The sequence below is a fragment of the Kwoniella dejecticola genome, chromosome 6 (assembly GCF_000512565.2).
Source record: "Kwoniella dejecticola CBS 10117 chromosome 6, complete sequence".
In the NCBI taxonomy this organism is placed as follows: Eukaryota; Fungi; Basidiomycota; class Tremellomycetes; order Tremellales; family Cryptococcaceae; genus Kwoniella; species Kwoniella dejecticola.
This window is the reverse complement of record NC_089306.1, coordinates 978,232-994,995: the sequence shown is the minus strand read 5'-3', so window position 1 is coordinate 994,995 and position 16,764 is coordinate 978,232. Positions and strand designations below refer to the sequence as shown.

Genomic DNA, 16,764 nt, shown 5'->3' with positions numbered 1-16,764 from the left:
CAACTTTGGATTTTGGTGCCCCATCAACATCTTCCAACTTTTTCAAGGGCGACTTATTTCGACCTCACAGTGCAGTACTCCTCTCATATCGTTGATAACATCAGCTAGAGATTGAGCAACGATGTCGCTATTCCCGTCCTCCTTCGAAAGCGCCGCAGCTGGACCGTCAAATTCCCTGACTTCAGCTTTCACCAGCAAAGCGTCGCAGAAGAATAGCAATAAGCGGAAACGCCCCTCAGTAGGAGCGCACCATGATGCGGGTCTGCTTAAATCCACTCAAGCGAACCTGGACAAGTTGATGAGCAAGATAGAGAAGGGTCATGTCAAGGAAAAGTCCGGGACCGAAAATATGGGTAACTCAAGTCAAAAGAAGAAGAAGATCAAAAGCAATAACGAAGGGCAAACGGCCAAATCAGCAGCTGTAACGCCGAGTAAGAAAGACAAGCAAAAGCAAGCTCATGTAAAAGCTGCACCAAGCGGAAAAGATCAGAGCACCCCGAAGAAAGGGGACAAACGATCAGGAGATAAGAAGACAGGGAAAAGCGTTGACAATGGACCTGTTGAGCTTCCTATACCGACAATTCCAGTAACGAAAAACAAACTTCAAGTCGGCGGAGAAGGTCTAACGGACATGCAAAGCAAGATGCAGTCCAAGCTTGAAGGAGCAAGATTCAGGTGGATCAACGAACAGCTGTATTCTACACCCTCGACAGAAGCTGTGGAGATGATGAAGAAGGATCCCAAGATCTTTGCAGACGTGAGTCGTCGATCTCTATCCGTCATTCTGCTGCTGAATACAAGCTAATGTACACATCTGGTACCGTAGTATCACATGACTCATCGAGCTCTTACTGCTGGATGGCCCGCACCGCCGTTACAGTATATCACGAAAGCTCTCGCACCTCTACCAGCCCGCACTGTCATAGCAGATCTGGGATGTGGAGATGCCGGGCTAGCAAGAGCGCTTGTGCCGCAGGGGAAGGTTGTGCTGTCTTATGATTTAGTTGGAGACTCGGGTGTGCCAGGTAGTGGCAGTGAAGATGCGAAGAAGGTATCGGAAGGTTGGGTCATCCAAGCCGACTTTTTAGAACAGATACCCCTTCCTGGACGTCCTGGTGGTCTGACTCACGATACGAACTCCGCTGTGCTGGCCGGGAAGAAGGGGAAGAAAAAGGGAGGAAACAAGGACGAAAAAGCCTCGGAAGTCGTGGACGTAGCTGTATGCTGCCTGAGTCTGATGGGCAAGAATTGGGTTGGAGGGATTGCGGAAGTTTGCAGAATCCTCAAAGAGGGGTAAGTTACAGCACTGATTGTGCCCGGTCTCGTTGTACGAATGGCTAACCCGATAAATGGTAAATTGGGGTAGAGGCACGTTCCATGTAGCAGAAGTAACATCTCGATTTACTTCCACAGAAGAATTCGTCGAGAAAGTCGAATCGTTCGGGTTCAAATTGGAAGAACAAGATTCGCCATCGACCCATTTCACCCTGTTTAGGTTTACCAAGGAATCGGCTGTTCCTCTTGGTCCAGCTAGGGGAGAAGAAGGCTGGGAAGACAGGGTGTATGAAGGAGAAGAAATTCTCAAAGCCTGCGTGTATAAGAAGCGTTAGGTACTATTCCTTGGTGCGATTAGCATTGCATATGTATGCTTCTATCAGCATGGTGTCGATCCGCTGTCTCTGGGTGTTTTTCATCCAGCGAATGGCGTTCTTGTGATCAGCAGATCCATTTCATTCCTCAACGCTGAATTTTGGTGAAAGATTAATGGCATGCAACACTAGCGATTTGCCCATCATGATTTGCCCGTTACGACACGGCTGCCTGTTTGCGTTTTGCATCAGCAACAGTGTCCGTCTTTCACCGTGACCAGCACGCTCGCTCAACGGTTAATAGCTCGAGTCTGAGTCCTCTCCTTACGTAATACCAGAAAACAGCATGACGTACCCGTATACAGCCGAAAATTTTCGCGCGTGCACAAGTAAGCTTTGTACCAGAAGACAGGAAAATCGCCGAAACCGAATCCGAAAGAGGGGTGGCCCTCGAAGGACGACGGAGTTAAGGATGATTTAAACGAGCGGATGTCATCATGATTCCAGGGCTCAGGGCAAACCCAGGATCCCAATTCCAGCTTGGCATCTGTTTGTTCCTTGTTCAACTCGGATAAAAGTTGTGGGTTGGAAGATTTTCAAGGTGTTTGATCATGTCGTCGCTGCTTTCGTCATTTCTGCTCGCTAGACCATCATGTTGGACGGATAGTACAGGGTATCCGTCTCATATGCAGCTCGAACTACACATTCCAGCAGACGGCGCCAAACCTGCAGAAGGATTTTTTGGGTTTTGGAAGAACATGGAGAAGTTTTATTGACGAGATTGATTTTATCATGATTAGTAATTGATCGATCTGTTTTACATTTACTTACTTTTGATTCAAAGTTGTTGTCTAAAAAATATCATAGAAATCATTGGCGTGTACTGACTGACCTCGACATAAGGCGCATTCACCCTTGTCAAACCCATCGATACTCGCCCTCGAACACCCTACGCTGCAAAAGAAGCAAGATCAACATCGGACAGCGGAGTGATAACATGGTATTCCAATTCCACAAAGACAAGCCTACCTCCTCGCCAGGAGACATCAAGAATAAGTCGGACCACGACTTGGAGACAGCTACCATCTCGACTGACGATGTCTTTGGCAATATAAATGAAGACGGTCCCAACTATCGTAATGTACGCTTCACTCTCTCGCATGTATTACCTCCTAGTATGCTGGCTAATGCGCCGACTCTGATAGGTCGGATGGCTGGGTACGACCGTACTCCTGATCAAATCTCAGATTGGTGTAGGAGTGTTGAGTGTACCTTCGACTTTGGCTGTGCTGGGTATTGTACCTGGTATTATCTGTTTATGGGTTATTTCAGCCATCATTTGTTGTAAGTCAGAGCTTCAGTGTAATCGAGCGAGATTACCGGTGCCGCAAAGCTGATATAGGACAATGAAATATTTCTAGGGTCCGACTATGTCGTAGGACAGTTCAAGAGAAATCACCCCTCAGTCTGTGAGTGCTTCATACTCTTATCCATCAAGCCCAACTGGTGAACCTAAGCTGATTACGGTGTTGTACAACAGATGGGATTGATGACGTCGGATATATGCTGTTCAAGGGTAGAATAGGCAGAGAAGTCATAGCAGTCATGTACTGGCTTTGTGAGTCATACCTACTAATTCCGCGCTCAAAACCCGAGCACCAGAAGCTGATTAAAATCGCCTCACACAGTCATGACTTGCGTTGCGGCCTCCGGATTGTTGGGTATCTCGATCGGTCTGAACGCTATATCGTCGCACGGAACTTGTACAGCCGTCTTCGTAGCTGTTGCAGCTATCGTGGCGTTCTTCATGTCTTGTATACAAACTTTAGGAAAGATTTCTTGGTTGGGCTGGGTCGGATTGATATCCATTATGAGTGCTTGTGAGTTATCCCCGAATTGACAGAAATCTCACAGCAATTCGCCAGTCAGTTTCCATGCTGACTTGACTGGATTTGTCCAGTGCTCACTTTGACCATCGCTGTGGGAGTTGAAGAGCGACCCGCTACTGCGCCTCAAGAAGGTGATACATGGGACAAAGGCCTAGTCATTTTCGGTCAACCGTCTTTCACGGAGGCTATCACAGCTGTGTCAGCTCTAGTATTTGCTTTTACAGGTACTCCAGCTTTGTGAGTTTGTCTCTCACTTGATAACCTCACACTTGATTGCGCCTTCTGAGGCCTGAGTGAACTCCGGTCAGCTGACTCGAGACATGTTTGCGACACTCAGCTTCGGTATCGTATCTGAAATGAGGGATCAACGGAAATACACCCAATCGATGCTACTTTCGCAAGGGTTCGTCACTGCCGTTGATACCGTAGTCGGAGTCGTCGTGTATTACTATTGTGGTCAATTCGTCGCTTCTCCAGCCTTAGGAAGCGCTGGCGGTACCCTCAAGAAAGTTTGTTACGGTCTTGCATTACCCGGATTATTCGTTACCGCTATGATGTTCACTCATGTAAGTTGATCCCAATCTGATCAAGCGTCCATCCGGAACCCCACTTCTACATTTCATTTCAAGAGCAATCGGTACTGGTGCTAAGACCAAATTACTGTATCTCACACATAGCTTCCCGCCAAATTCCTCTTTGTACGACTTCTGAGAGGATCGAAACATCTCACCAGCAACTCGGCTAAACACTACATCGTATGGTACAGCTGCGTCCTCGGATGTGTTCTGTTCTCATATATCATCGCGAGTGCTATCCCCGTATTCGACGGTATCGCCTCTTTGGTCGGAGCTTTGTTTGGTACTGTATTATGTATCCAATTAATGGTAAGTTGGGCCTTGCTTTCCCTATCTATCAATGGGCAACGTAATGAAGAGCAAAAAGCTGACGCGATCGATGATTCTCCGTAGGCCGGTATGTGGTTATACGATAACTGGCACAGAGATGCAGCAGGGAGAAACACCCTCTGGAAATTCCTTATCTGCTGGAATCTGTTCGTAATTGCCCTAGGCTCTTTCTTAATGGTAGCAGGAGTAAGTTTTCCGGTTTGCACTGCCCTGGTCCGAGTTTTCGATATCTCAATGCTAATTTGATTGCGCCTGATCAGACTTACGGAGCAGTGATCGACATCAAAGACTCCTACGCCGCCAACCAAGGTGCCGGAGCATGGTCATGCAGAGACAACTCCTCGTAGAGCAAAAAAAAGAGCACAACAGAGGAGAAACACAATACACTGTATCGATAGACATCTTGATGCATTGATGCATTTATAATCATTAAAGCATGACAGGTACAGTATCGCATCAAGCACATGTCGAAAAATAATGCAGTATCAAATAAATTCAAGTATAATTATTGAATTATCGTGTCCTTCATTCATTCGGTCTTGATGCTAAGCTCAGAATCTCTATTTCCCATCTTGATGAAGTTCAACATTCTACGCGAGACGTCTACTGATTTTGACCATGAGTGTTCTTGGGGCGTCAACGAATCTGGAAGTCCATGTGTTATTTCGAAGTCGCAACACCGTTTGGTCGGCCGTCTTCTCATTTGCGAGCTTGTACGCGGCAAGAGAGTCTTTGCTGGAACTATCATCGGCGTAACGAGTGCAGTATTGATCTGCGGAAAATGCGAAACTCAAATAATCAACAGAAATTCAGATAGACACGTCAACATTTCTCATGACGATACGTACCTCTGTTTCCATTATTCACAATTTTTCGATTTTCCATCGATTCTTCCGGTTTATCACCATAAATCACCTCGTTCTTACTATTCACAAAAACGAAACAACCCTTCCAATCCTGGAAAAGCAGCCCCCCATCCCTCGAAGCGAAGATGAACGCCTGATTGAGCGGGTAATCAGGATGAACAAAGGTGAATGATCCATCATCGGCATTCTTATTGAATCGTGTATTCTCGAAAGTGACCAAAGTATTACCTCGTCCAAATCGCTCGCTATTTCTGTCCGGATGATTGAGTATCCAATGACCCCCGTCTGAGCCTTTTGAAATGCTGAACCCCGAACGATCTTTGATGGACCAACATCCGTTATTGGGGTTCTTCCAGCCTGTAGATCCGGACGGAGTGGCGAATTTCACGAGTTGATGCGAGTGTATACGGCCTGAAAGTGAAATTGGAGTTGGAGTGGGAGTGGGAATAGTTGGGGTGATATGCCCGCCACTCGCATTGAGGCTTGAGATACTTGCTTCGTACCCGTCTACATATGTATTTGCATATGCGTTTGAATGCGCATCAGGGTTGGACTGAGCATATCGCCTTTGTCGTACCTGTCGTGCCTGCTGTCGCCACCAGTCTTTGCGGTGTTTCGCCTCGGCAGCTTTACGGAACTTGACGAAGTCCGAGTCCGAATTCGAGTCCGATTGCGAGTCCCAGTGTGAATCAGCAGACGATGGGCAAGTAAGCGGAGCAAGTCCAGCGAGGTCTTCTTTGGGACTGGTGGCGACGCTGAAGACGCTGGGCTTGTAATCGGTTGGAGTATAGAACATGGGCATTGTGAGTATGGTTTATTGCAAGGAAGCGTTTGAGTAGACAAAGACGTTCGAATAACGATGTATGCTGGGATATGCGGGCTTGAGGGCTTGTACAATATCAAGTATGAAGAAAAATGGGTGCAGGAACAGGACGAATTGACAAGGCTATGGCGATATTTATATGTACATATGTGTACATGCCTTGCAGTGCTTCGTTATCGTCAGCATAACTAGGTTGGTGAGCGGGAGTACGAAGTGCCATATCGTCGTGCATCTGAGTCAGACACGCAAGTCGCCGTACTCGAATTGTACAGAATTAGGTTGAATGCATGATAGTATGTATGCATGTAAGCATGCAAGCATGCACCAATACAAGTATGTAAGTAAGTATAGATCATTCTCCCTCATTCTTTCTCCGTCACTTATTTGTATGTACATCGGCCTCGCCACAGTAGTATATTACAATTCGATGACAGGTCCCGAACAGCATTTACAACCTTTTCTAAAGTCCATTCTACTGGTACTCATACTCATTCGCATACGCGTACCATTTCCATCGGGACCGCGCGACACTCGATACTGCTGATTCTCCTTTTTGATGAAATTCGGTTCATACATCTTACTCTGCTTCAAAGGGTCGTCAGCCTTGTCGTCGACCGAGTGTGAAGGAAGGTAAGATGACAAGAACGAGACGGCCGAATTGAAGCCCGAGCTGGGATGTGCTGCGTACGCTTCGAGCTCGTTTTCGATGCCGGCTGGAGAATGGCTCTTGATAGGTTCGGAGACAGATCTGGGCGTGTAATTGTAGGTTTCCGAACATTCATCGCTGGCGGGGATGACGAAACAGGGTAGATCCATGCCATTGGCTTCCTCGGCATGTTCCGCACTGACACTTCTTTTCAATACAGTCGACAAGCCAAAAAATGATTCTCGCTTTTTGGATTGACTTTGGGCGGGTTTGGTGGGTGAAGGATCTTTGGGGAAACCCCAGCCTTTCATTCTCGAGAAATTCGGATCTTGTCCTGGGGTGAATCGGAATTGGGTTATATTTTCGATATCCGGTGATTTCGCTAGAGACAGAGACGCTGGCGTGACGATTGGTGAGAGAGTCGAAGATGCTGTGGCAGGGAGGTCCCGAGGGAATCCAAATATGGGAGTAGCAGTGACCGGCTCGTTACCGACTTCTACATCATAGGCCTCAGGGTGTGGTCGTGAGATGCTTGCCAATTGACTCAGAGCGTGCTCTTTTACTTTGCGTTCTGCTTCGAGAGACGTGGTCAGGTTGAAAAGCTGCTCTCTCATTTCGGCAATCAAGCGAGATTCAGCGGTATGAGATTCGGATGATCGCTCCGTAGGTAAAGACGAGACGCTAGATAAACGATCGCCAACTATATTATAGCATGAATGGAATGGCAGTCAGCGATATTGCTTCTGCCGTTTATTGAAGTGGACGTGAGATACTCACGTTTTCTGACTCTCTCTCGAAGAATTGCGCTCTCTTTGCGTTCCAATTCAAGCTTTTCTTCCAGATTCGAACATCTCAGCTTCCATGTATCGACGTCTTCCTTGAGGGCTTCCCGCTCCATTTCCATTTCCAATTGTACATCTCGCCAAGCCGACTCTTCCGCAAAGCTGTCCCTTTTTCCTTGAAATTGGAACACGTCTTCGACAGCATCGGGATCCGGAAGAGGGGAAGTCCACATGTTATGTGCAGGTAAGGGCGACCCTTCTTCATCGGCTTCATCAAGTTCGCCCAAAATCCTTCCGGATCCAGAATTATCAATTCCCAGACCAACCAGAGTTCTTGGGCGAGGACAAGGTCGATTATTCATTTTATTAACATTTGTCCACCCTTGAAAACCCGAAAGTTTAGGACTACCAGATTGAGCAGGTAAGGGTGAACCAACACTCTCGGGAGAGAAGACATTCCTACCCATGGCCACGGACAGATCGTGGGATGAGGCGGAACTGTCGTCTTTCTTGTATGAGATGGAGCTTCCCCTTGAGCCTGAACCGGGTGCCGGTCTCTTCCGGTTGGACAGGCCCGCTGACTTAGGGGTGGAGCTGGTAGATGGGGTAGATGAGGTCGAGCCGATCTTGAGAGGCTTCGGTCGGCCCCGCCCAATTGTTCCGTAGGCTTTTGTGGGCGATGACGGTGAAGCACTGGCTTGACGCGGAAATGAAAAAGACTGAACACTGTCGATCGAGCCTTGTCGAGGTGTGGAGGAAGTCGTCATCGACGTGCCTAATCGCAGCTCCCTTAGACGGCTGGGTGTGGGTTCTATTGTTGATGGGGACATGATACTTTCAGGTTCATCTGAGAACGTTCGTGCCATGTCGATTGGAGCTTCAGTGTCTGCAAAATCCGCTTCGTCCTCTTCAGACTCGTCAACCTCTGCTAGAGCACTCAACTGGCGGTTGATCGATGGCCTCTTTGCCATGGCTGTGGGGAGATCCATACCGAATTTCAGCCCTTCATCTTTTCCATGATCCTTTGACAAACCAAAGCCGAACCCCGACCACCTTTCGACAGGAGATTGTTGGTCGTTTAGTGAACCCCAAGAAAATGGCGAGGAGGATAGAGCTGAAGACGTCGAAGTTGTCGAGGCTGTCAAAGGAGGCAAGGTGAGGGATGAAGGGCGGCTGAAGAAGCCTGAGCCTGAGCCAAAAGTACCGGACAATGGTCGATTGGAGGAAGCCACCGAGGAGGAGTCCTCATCGTCCAAATCTGGAAGGCTAATTTCAGCGACGTGAGGTTCCAACACAGGCGATCTTGCCGGAGACGATCGACCGGTGAGTTTTTCCAAAGCTTTGCGACGAGATTCTTCCTTTTCCTTCTCAGCTTCTGCACCTCTACCTGATGGCTCAAATTTCAGCCGTTGACCTGTGATCGGGCTCGACAGTCGTGATTTGTTCGCCTCCTGAACGCTCGTTGGTGAGCAGGGTGAAGACGGAATGCTGTTGGATGAAGGTATACCCAGAGAGTTGGGTCTCGCCCCCGATAGCTTCAGGTTGGGCAACGAAATCGAGTTCGATCGGGTATGAGAGTGTCTTCTCCTGGCTGGGGTAGGGGGAGATGAAGGGAGACTTGCGAGATTTGCTTTCATAGGCGGAGCGGGCGTAGGCGAGCCAAAGGCTAGAGGCGTTGCTTGAGTAAGAAGGAAACTGGGTGGTCGCGACAACGGCGTGGACAGCCTATTCAGGTTCGGTGCAGATGAAGATGATGTCGGAGAAGCGAGAGGCGACGTCGAGGAGAAGCCCTCGCTGAAAAGAGATTGAGCAGAAAGTTGAGGAGTTTGCTGTCTACGTTTGGGAGGGAACGTCGAAACTGGAGCCTTTGACCCGAATGAAAACGCTGTCAGCCTAGCGGCGACTTCTTCATGGTTCTCATCAGGCAATATTCGAGGTTCCGATGGTAGATGAGGCGAGTCGAGTAAGGGAGTGGCAGGCGTGGTGATGATATCCTTCGGGCGATCGAAAACTCCGAGAACTGTAGGCCTCGATAATCCTGGTCCTAGAGTGGCATTCGCCGGTACAGAGATTGATGAGCGTTGACGTCGATGGGCCTGACTATCAGATCTCTTATGCCTGTGACCTGTGCTCGCAAGCTTGGGCAGAGCTTCGACTTCAAAATCCTTGGCTTTGCCCTTGCTTGATGAGCGAGAGTGAGAAGGCGGGAAGGTGAAGGGTGAATTAATGCTCGCCTCGGTGGTGAGAGGCATCGTTTTGGTAGGCGACGGTGGCTTGGAGGAGGATGCGGACGAGGAACCCATGGGAGACGAATCTGAGGTCTCGGATGAACGGGATGCTCTAAAAGACTGCAGCTGGGGCCATCAGTCAGGACATAGCTCTTCAACAGTGATGAACATTATGAGAAGCAGCTTCGGATGTGGAGATGATGCTCACTTTCTTTCGCGCGGACGCCAACCTCAACGCTCGTTTCTCCTCTTCGGAAGCTGAAGAACTTGAACTTCCCTCCTGAGTCATGAAAGACATGCTTATTCACTGTTCTCGTAGTGGTCGTTATGTAGATTCGAAGAGAGCGACAAGATGTAGAAATTGCCAATCGCGTAAACAAGTTGGAGTCGAGTTGATTGTAATAGGCAGAAGGGATCCTTTATGACAGGTTGATTGATGCTGTATGACAGGAGTTTGTGATTAATTTCGTTTATTTGGTCGTAAGACAAGTCGAAGAGTCATGAAAGAGCGTGATATCGTAAAGAGTGAATGAGGTCGGCTCGTATGGTCGTGCGTTAAGAAATGTAATCGTTAGATGGCAGCGGTAAGCTGATATGGGAGTAAGTGGGGATGAAGGCTGAAAAGAGAAAAGAGGAGGAGGGATTCGATGTTGATTGGTTCTTGATTGTATTTGATTTTCCCCTTCCCACTTGCAATTGACCAATATTGGCGTCCTGAGCACAATTCTATGTGTACAAACACATGAACACACAAGCTAATTCCTGCAAGACTAGAATCAAAAAAGGGACAAAGCGCGTCTTGATGATGACAATGTCGATGAATGAGGATCCGTGCTCTCTTGACAAGTCATATGGTCGGCCAGAAGAGTACGCTATGCGGAACGCTCGGACGTACAGCCGAATGAAGCGAAGTTCCTTTGACCTCGAACCTGATAATCTATATCCGGGCGCCGCTCAGAAAGCGGTATACCTGTCTTGTAACAGGAAGAGAAGCGTCTTCTAGACGATTTGTGGGTCAAAGGGGCGTCTAGCCTAAATGAATGTGGATGAGCGAGTTGGTCGAGCTGAAATGAGTGTGGGGTGATCTGCGAAATCCGTATCAAGATCAGACCGCATCAGCTGGGTATCGATGGTCCGAACGCAGAGACTCACCCAATTGAGAGGAGGACCAAGCGGCAGAGATTGACAAAGTGTAAAGTATCGACGAGATAGTGGCCTCCTACTTATATGCGAGGAAACGACGACGAAGGAATCTTGATGGTGTATTTTGAATAGGGATCTGAATCTGAAACGCGTTTGACTCTTGTTTATTTATTCTCCACACAGGCGATTTTAGTCCAAAGGACCCTTGGTCTAGTTTGATGATCGATATTCTGACCTTTACAAAGAGTCGCGATGGCTATATCATCATCTAGCTTGGTGTCTATTCACCATCCACTAATGTTCATCATGCGAGCCTGATGGATACCAGACAATAAGCCTTGGCTTTCTACGGACCACGAAGCCGGGTCCTGTCGATTGGGAGGACGCGTTTTGACTTTTGGCTTTTTGTCCTTCTTTGCCGGTGGGCGGACAGAGGAATTTAATAGGTAAAGAGTTTAATGTTGATTTTTTACCCTGAATCAACGTTATCTCGCTGATGATCATTCCGCGTGGTTGCAAGTGCCTGATGCCCGGGGGACGACAGTAATCTCTCCCCGTCTTCGTGATCAGCAAGTGCGAGACAACTGTCATGTAGACATGCAGTTGAATCAATCAATTCACTTCCTCCTCGACTACCATCAAATTGAGTCTGCAATGGTGAGTCGCCACAACCTAGCTACATGTAGAGCTGACGAGTCTTGCACAATGGTCTATGTGTTGCAGCGATTGGACTGATATTTATCGCGTGAACGTTACGAGCAGTCTTCGAAGAACACTCACGGACAGGGCATCGACTTTCCAGACCTTCTCCCACTCTTACGATCTTACAGAACTACACTTCGAATGCAAGTTCGCCTTCCGGTATTCGTCGGGTTGCTCTGCATGATCAGGAGTGCATAATGTTATGGAGCTGACGTTATGCGATGCCTCAAGCTGATGAGAAAATTCATTGCTGATCGTCGTCAAGGTCCCAATGCATTGCTTTACAGGTGGAATAAGCTTGTGACCTATATAAGACCCTTTATTTACCTTCTCGGTCATTCTCTTTCTTCTCCTCTCATGACAATTAATCAGTATCTCTTGGATGCCATCTGCGCGAAGCTGGTTCTACGATTATCAAGATATCAAGATTATTGCTCGACCAATGCGAAACCCTGTGCTAGCGAGTCCTCAGACTCCGAGCCCACCAAGCAGGCTCGTACTTAAAGCTCCCCAATCAAAAAGCAAGGCTACCGCTCTTGACGCGTTTCCGACGCCTCAATCGCTAGTCGGCCTTGACTCCCCAGGCTCAAGACCCACACCACCGACGAGCATCGTAACAATCACTTCTCTGTCCAATGGGGAGGCCCAGGAGTCTAATGTAGAAGATGACGAGATATCGCAATACCTTAAAGCGCATGACGAGCTGAGAAAGCTGTAGTGAGTCCTTGCAGATACATTGCATGTCATGCCAATTCATCAATTGCCGGCTGATGCGAGTATCTCATGATAGCCCGCACGATGACAAGGTCCCTCGCAGCCGGATATGCGTGCTTGGTGCGCAGAGTGCGGGCAAAAGTAGCTTGTGGGTCCCCTATCATCTTTTGTTGAAAGCATGAGCGCTGAGCTGACGTTATGGTGTATATAGCTTGAGCTCTCTCACGGGCGTGAGTTCATCATCAAGCAGCTACATCATCGACACCTAAGCTGACATCGAGTTGTGAAAAAGATCGATCTGTACTGCGCCGTTTGACGGGCCACATCGTAAGCCAACTATGAACACTCACGAGTTCCATTGCTTCTGGGATCGCCTGACTTGTCTGTAGATGTCGGATCTTGATTTCCTCGAGACGGACGCACGACGCTTTCAAAGCCGACGTATCAATCTTGGTGCTGAATCCGAGGACAAGGGAAGCGGTTTCCAAACAATTTGCCGCCGACATTCGACATGTCGAACAGATGGGTGAGATCTGCCATTGGGCGGGCGAAGAAGCCCGACGAGCAGATGGTGGATTGGGAAATGTCAGGTGAGCGCAATCTATCCTCAGGTCTGTTTAGAGGACAACCATTGAAGTCACTCGATTCGCAGGACATGGTCAGAACTGGCACAAATGACGGAGGCGGAGAGAAAGGCAGATAATTCAGATTGGCCTGACTTTACCAACAATATTGTCCTGATCAATGTAAGCCTAGACCGGACATGTCAGATGTAGAAAATTTGCTGATGGAGGAGATCAGGTCGCGGGTCCCAATCAACCTAATTTTGACGTTGAAGATCTGCCTGGTAAGCTCAGATCTGCCATTTTGACGACGATGGCTGACCAAAATTTGGTGCCATCACTCGCCTTGCAGGACTGAATGGCCACAACATACCTCTGAGTAAGTATTGTCACTACTTGGAATTGACGGAATGAATTGACGTGAAACAATGATTTACGCAGAACTGGTATCCGACTGCATTTCGCAGCCGCAAAATCTCATCGTCCTCTGTCTTTCGGCGGGTTCTAGTGAGTTCTTACTCCTGACTTCTTATCGGCCTTTTCGGAGCTGACTTTGAGACAGAGGATGCATCATCGGCAGATCCTGAAGTACAGCTTGCGAGAAGATATGATCCTACCGGTCAACGAACCATAGGTAAGCTCTCCATTGGTCGAAATCTGTACACGCAAAGCTTAGATTGCATTGTCGGTCCAGGCGTGATCACCCGAGCCGATCTCCTGGTCCCGTCTCTCGATGATGGCTCGACCTTCGTTGACTACCTGCTGGATGAGGGCGATCACCTAGGCGGATACCGTCCTGCAGGCGGCTGGTGGCCCTTACGGCTTCGAACCCATCAAGAACGAACCAGGAAAGTGTCCCTGCTGAAGGTCCGCGAAGTGGAAAGAGAGTTATTTGCGGAGTCGGATTGGATTGCGATCCAAGGAAGAGTCGGAAGGCAATTTGGGATAGCGGAGCTGGAGATGAAGCTGGAGGAATTGTTCGGACACAAAGTCCGCGAGAAGTACGTCTTTCAGCCTGTCCTTTACCCCTGGGATCAAGCTGGAATGATGTGATACTGATGGCATCTTCAGCATCATCCTGATCAAACGATCTCTGAGCGAATCAATGCAAGAGCACGATCAATGGTTGGTCGCCAATCCCACCATCGACGATCCGGTCGGCGCGCTGCACGACGAAATTATCTATCGAGTATCTGAAAATCTCAGAAATCGGATTCAACTATCCAACCAATCTGGTAATCTGGTGGACCTGCAGTCGCAGCTGGAGAAGGACATACAAAAAGCCGTTCCTGAATTCATGCCTTTTACGGCTGATGAAGAAGTTCAAGAAGGGTACAATTCCTTCTGCAAATCGCAAGGATTTTATGTCGATAGCCGAGATCAAGTTTTCGCCGATCAATTACTGGAGAAAATCAAGCAGTGAGTAGCGCTTTCGGGCTGATGTCAGTCCTATGCATTCAGGCGGCTAACAAAATATCACGATAAAACCGAATCCTGCAGATATACCAGTCGCAGGAATCCCGATGAAATTGACTCGAGGGCGATCATGCAGTCATATCAAGATAATTATGTGAAGAGATGGAATGAGACCGCGACCAAGCACGTCGACGTTTTGTGGGTGGAGGTGGACAAGCTCTTGTTGGAAGTCACGAAGGAGATGTGTGGGGGCAGTCCCGCCTTGCTGGACGTGGTGATGTGAGTGAATAATGGTGCACTATCGGTTCAAGTACGATGGTTGACATGTGTCGCCTTCCTCAGCGCCCGACTCGGAAAGCTGAAAGATCACCACAAGAACGATACCCTCAGGTTCATCGAGGAAGCGCGAAGATTATACTCATCGCCGCCTGAGGATCTGATCAGTGCCTCCAAGTCACGCCTCACGCAAATGAAAGACGAGTCTTATCAGCATTTCCTCAGGCACCTCAACCAGCCGCTGATGCTCACGCCGCCTTCTTCACTCTCATCCAGCGCGACCAGAATCTCGTCGCCAGCGAGTTCTACCCCAAGGGTACTGCATGATACCATGTCCGTCGAAGAGCGGGAGAAATGCGCTCGATATCAAGCCAAAATCGGGATCATCATGATTAGCTGGGCAATCGAGTTCTCCTCTATCGTCGGCAAATACGCCCAGTCGCGAGTGACTGGCGATTATACAAAGGAAGTCATTCCTGCTTTGAGAAAGGGTATGGGGCTAGACGAGGTCGTCGAAAGTGTAAGAAAAAGGGCTGGTGACGTCTTCGAGAGTGATAGAAAGAAGAAGAGAGAGAGGGAGATGAGGGCAAACGAACTGAGGAAATTAAACGAGATTCAGAAACATCTTGAGAAGATTTCGGATTACTAGGGGTCAGCTCTGGACATAAAAGTATATGCGAATGTCTTATATGCGAGGAATATCTTGAATGGAATGCTCGTCAGGTATCATGCATATACATATCTATGCATGATCATCCAATCACCACTATCCCTCATCTAGTAAGCAGCAGCGGCGACGAGTTTTGTCAATTCTACAGTTACGATGTAACGCCATATTATCAGCCTAAAAATTCACTTCCGTGTCAAGGTCTGAGACGGAGAAGATGTTGAGATGAGGCGGTGACTTACGGTTGAGTTGGACGTTCTCCTTGACTACACCAGCCTTGACATCATTATCACCGTTCTTAGGTATGATAGCCTTTTCCCCGTCTACTGTCCATCCGACTTTCTCGATCCACCCGTTCACCTCTGCTCCGCTGAGATTCAACCATCGCGATAATTGGTTAAGAGTGATGGAGGAGAAACACGATGCTATCGAGAGGGAGAACTGGAGTCTGAGGTCGTCGGTTGGGTGGGCGTGAGAGGGGAGGAATCGGGATTTGAGGACTGCAATGAATGGAGGTCAGGTCAAATGGAAACCACAATTACGTTTTACGTCGTATGCAGACAAAAAGGGGTTTTGCTGACTGAGGAGATACACTCACTGTTAGCAGCTTCTGATTCGCCGTTGAACTCTGTCCAGAACTTGGTGAATTGACAGGTCCTGATCAACTCGTGGAGATTCGTTAAGTAGGGCATCAAGATCGATAATGACTCGTCGTCTGATTCGATATCGTGGAGAATTGCCTGGAATCGAGAACAACATCGAGAATTTCAGCTGTTATTTATGGAGACTAGCGATTTTGGCATGGATCTATCCTATTTCCACTCACCGTAGGCTCCCTCAATAAACCTAATGACAAGTTGAAATCCGGCCCATGAACAGTCGCGCTAAGAGTCTTGATCAAGACATGGATGATTATATCTGGGTTGGAATGTTGGGGGTTGAATTGGTATAATTTCAGTATGGCGAGGTTGGCGAATAGGTCGTAGTGCCCTTCCTTGATTTGCGAGAGGAGGTATTCTTCCATGTAAGGTAAGTTGGTAGGGTTGTATCGGTCTGCACAGGTAGAGCACCAAGATGAAACCATTGAGAGTCAGCCCATAGTGATATACGAAGATCAAGCTTATCATTCCCGGCAACTTGTTATAAGTGACAGGCGCCGGAATGTCTGAAGTAGAAAGACTGGAAGAGCGACTTACCGACACCATGAATCAACTCATGTATGACTTCGGGTCGAGTTTCGGGGGAATGCCAGTCGGCGAGATTCTTCTTGGGTACTGCGACAGCCATCTTTGATTGTTTTCCTTCTCCTATCTGGTCCTTACAGATGAGGTGCCGTCCTTTGATACGAGGAATAAGTTGATATACCCAGGTTTCAACTGTTGAAAGGGAGTACACTCAAAGCATTTCAGTTGCAGACAAAAGACGGAAAACGATGATTTCGAGCACGTGGCAGTATCACCCTTTCCTGCCTATTGAGCAGAACGGATGTTATGCCACATCATGGTCGCATTACGCTTGGGCCCCCTCATTCTTCTTGCTTTTCCTTCGAGACGCG

At 48.2% G+C, this 16,764-nt stretch overlaps 7 protein-coding genes across 7 annotated transcripts; 4 read left to right on the top strand and 3 right to left on the bottom strand.

The window, feature by feature from the left end:
• Window positions 1–121: 121 nt before the first annotated feature.
• I303_105245 (uncharacterized protein) lies at window positions 122–1,610 on the top strand (the record flags this gene model as incomplete). The annotated part of the gene is made up of 4 exons (XM_065969114.1): window positions 122–757; window positions 827–1,016; window positions 1,062–1,293; window positions 1,367–1,610. 4 exons carry the CDS (start codon window positions 122–124, stop codon window positions 1,608–1,610), a joined length of 1,302 nt encoding a protein of 433 aa, XP_065825186.1.
• A 976-nt stretch (window positions 1,611–2,586) lies between these two features.
• Window positions 2,587–4,730, top strand: I303_105244 (uncharacterized protein; the record flags this gene model as incomplete). Its single annotated transcript, XM_018408602.1, has 10 exons — window positions 2,587–2,730; window positions 2,795–2,933; window positions 3,011–3,058; window positions 3,130–3,207; window positions 3,278–3,469; window positions 3,550–3,715; window positions 3,816–4,044; window positions 4,156–4,362; window positions 4,447–4,569; window positions 4,644–4,730. 10 exons carry the CDS (start codon window positions 2,587–2,589, stop codon window positions 4,728–4,730), a joined length of 1,413 nt encoding a protein of 470 aa, XP_018262293.1.
• Window positions 4,731–4,973: 243 nt separating this feature from the next.
• On the bottom strand, window positions 4,974–6,051 carry I303_105243 (uncharacterized protein; the record flags this gene model as incomplete). Its single annotated transcript, XM_018408603.1, has 2 exons — window positions 4,974–5,155; window positions 5,232–6,051. 2 exons carry the CDS (start codon window positions 6,049–6,051, stop codon window positions 4,974–4,976), a joined length of 1,002 nt encoding a protein of 333 aa, XP_018262294.1.
• A 438-nt stretch (window positions 6,052–6,489) lies between these two features.
• Window positions 6,490–10,026, bottom strand: I303_105242 (uncharacterized protein; the record flags this gene model as incomplete). The annotated part of the gene is made up of 3 exons (XM_065969113.1): window positions 6,490–7,418; window positions 7,496–9,854; window positions 9,937–10,026. The coding sequence occupies 3 exons, from the start codon at window positions 10,024–10,026 to the stop codon at window positions 6,490–6,492; spliced, it is 3,378 nt and encodes a 1,125-aa protein (XP_065825185.1).
• A 1,929-nt stretch (window positions 10,027–11,955) lies between these two features.
• Window positions 11,956–12,690, top strand: I303_105241 (uncharacterized protein; the record flags this gene model as incomplete). Its single annotated transcript, XM_065969112.1, has 4 exons — window positions 11,956–12,290; window positions 12,364–12,435; window positions 12,580–12,614; window positions 12,677–12,690. The coding sequence occupies 4 exons, from the start codon at window positions 11,956–11,958 to the stop codon at window positions 12,688–12,690; spliced, it is 456 nt and encodes a 151-aa protein (XP_065825184.1).
• A 119-nt stretch (window positions 12,691–12,809) lies between these two features.
• Window positions 12,810–15,191, top strand: I303_105240 (uncharacterized protein; the record flags this gene model as incomplete). The annotated part of the gene is made up of 10 exons (XM_018408605.2): window positions 12,810–12,877; window positions 12,940–13,033; window positions 13,089–13,134; window positions 13,203–13,229; window positions 13,292–13,357; window positions 13,413–13,484; window positions 13,545–13,851; window positions 13,922–14,269; window positions 14,351–14,545; window positions 14,609–15,191. The coding sequence occupies 10 exons, from the start codon at window positions 12,810–12,812 to the stop codon at window positions 15,189–15,191; spliced, it is 1,806 nt and encodes a 601-aa protein (XP_018262296.2).
• A 128-nt stretch (window positions 15,192–15,319) lies between these two features.
• On the bottom strand, window positions 15,320–16,496 carry I303_105239 (eukaryotic translation initiation factor 3 subunit K; the record flags this gene model as incomplete). Its single annotated transcript, XM_018408606.1, has 5 exons — window positions 15,320–15,354; window positions 15,452–15,709; window positions 15,808–15,949; window positions 16,036–16,262; window positions 16,406–16,496. 5 exons carry the CDS (start codon window positions 16,494–16,496, stop codon window positions 15,320–15,322), a joined length of 753 nt encoding a protein of 250 aa, XP_018262297.1.
• Between the last annotated feature and the right edge of the window lie 268 nt (window positions 16,497–16,764).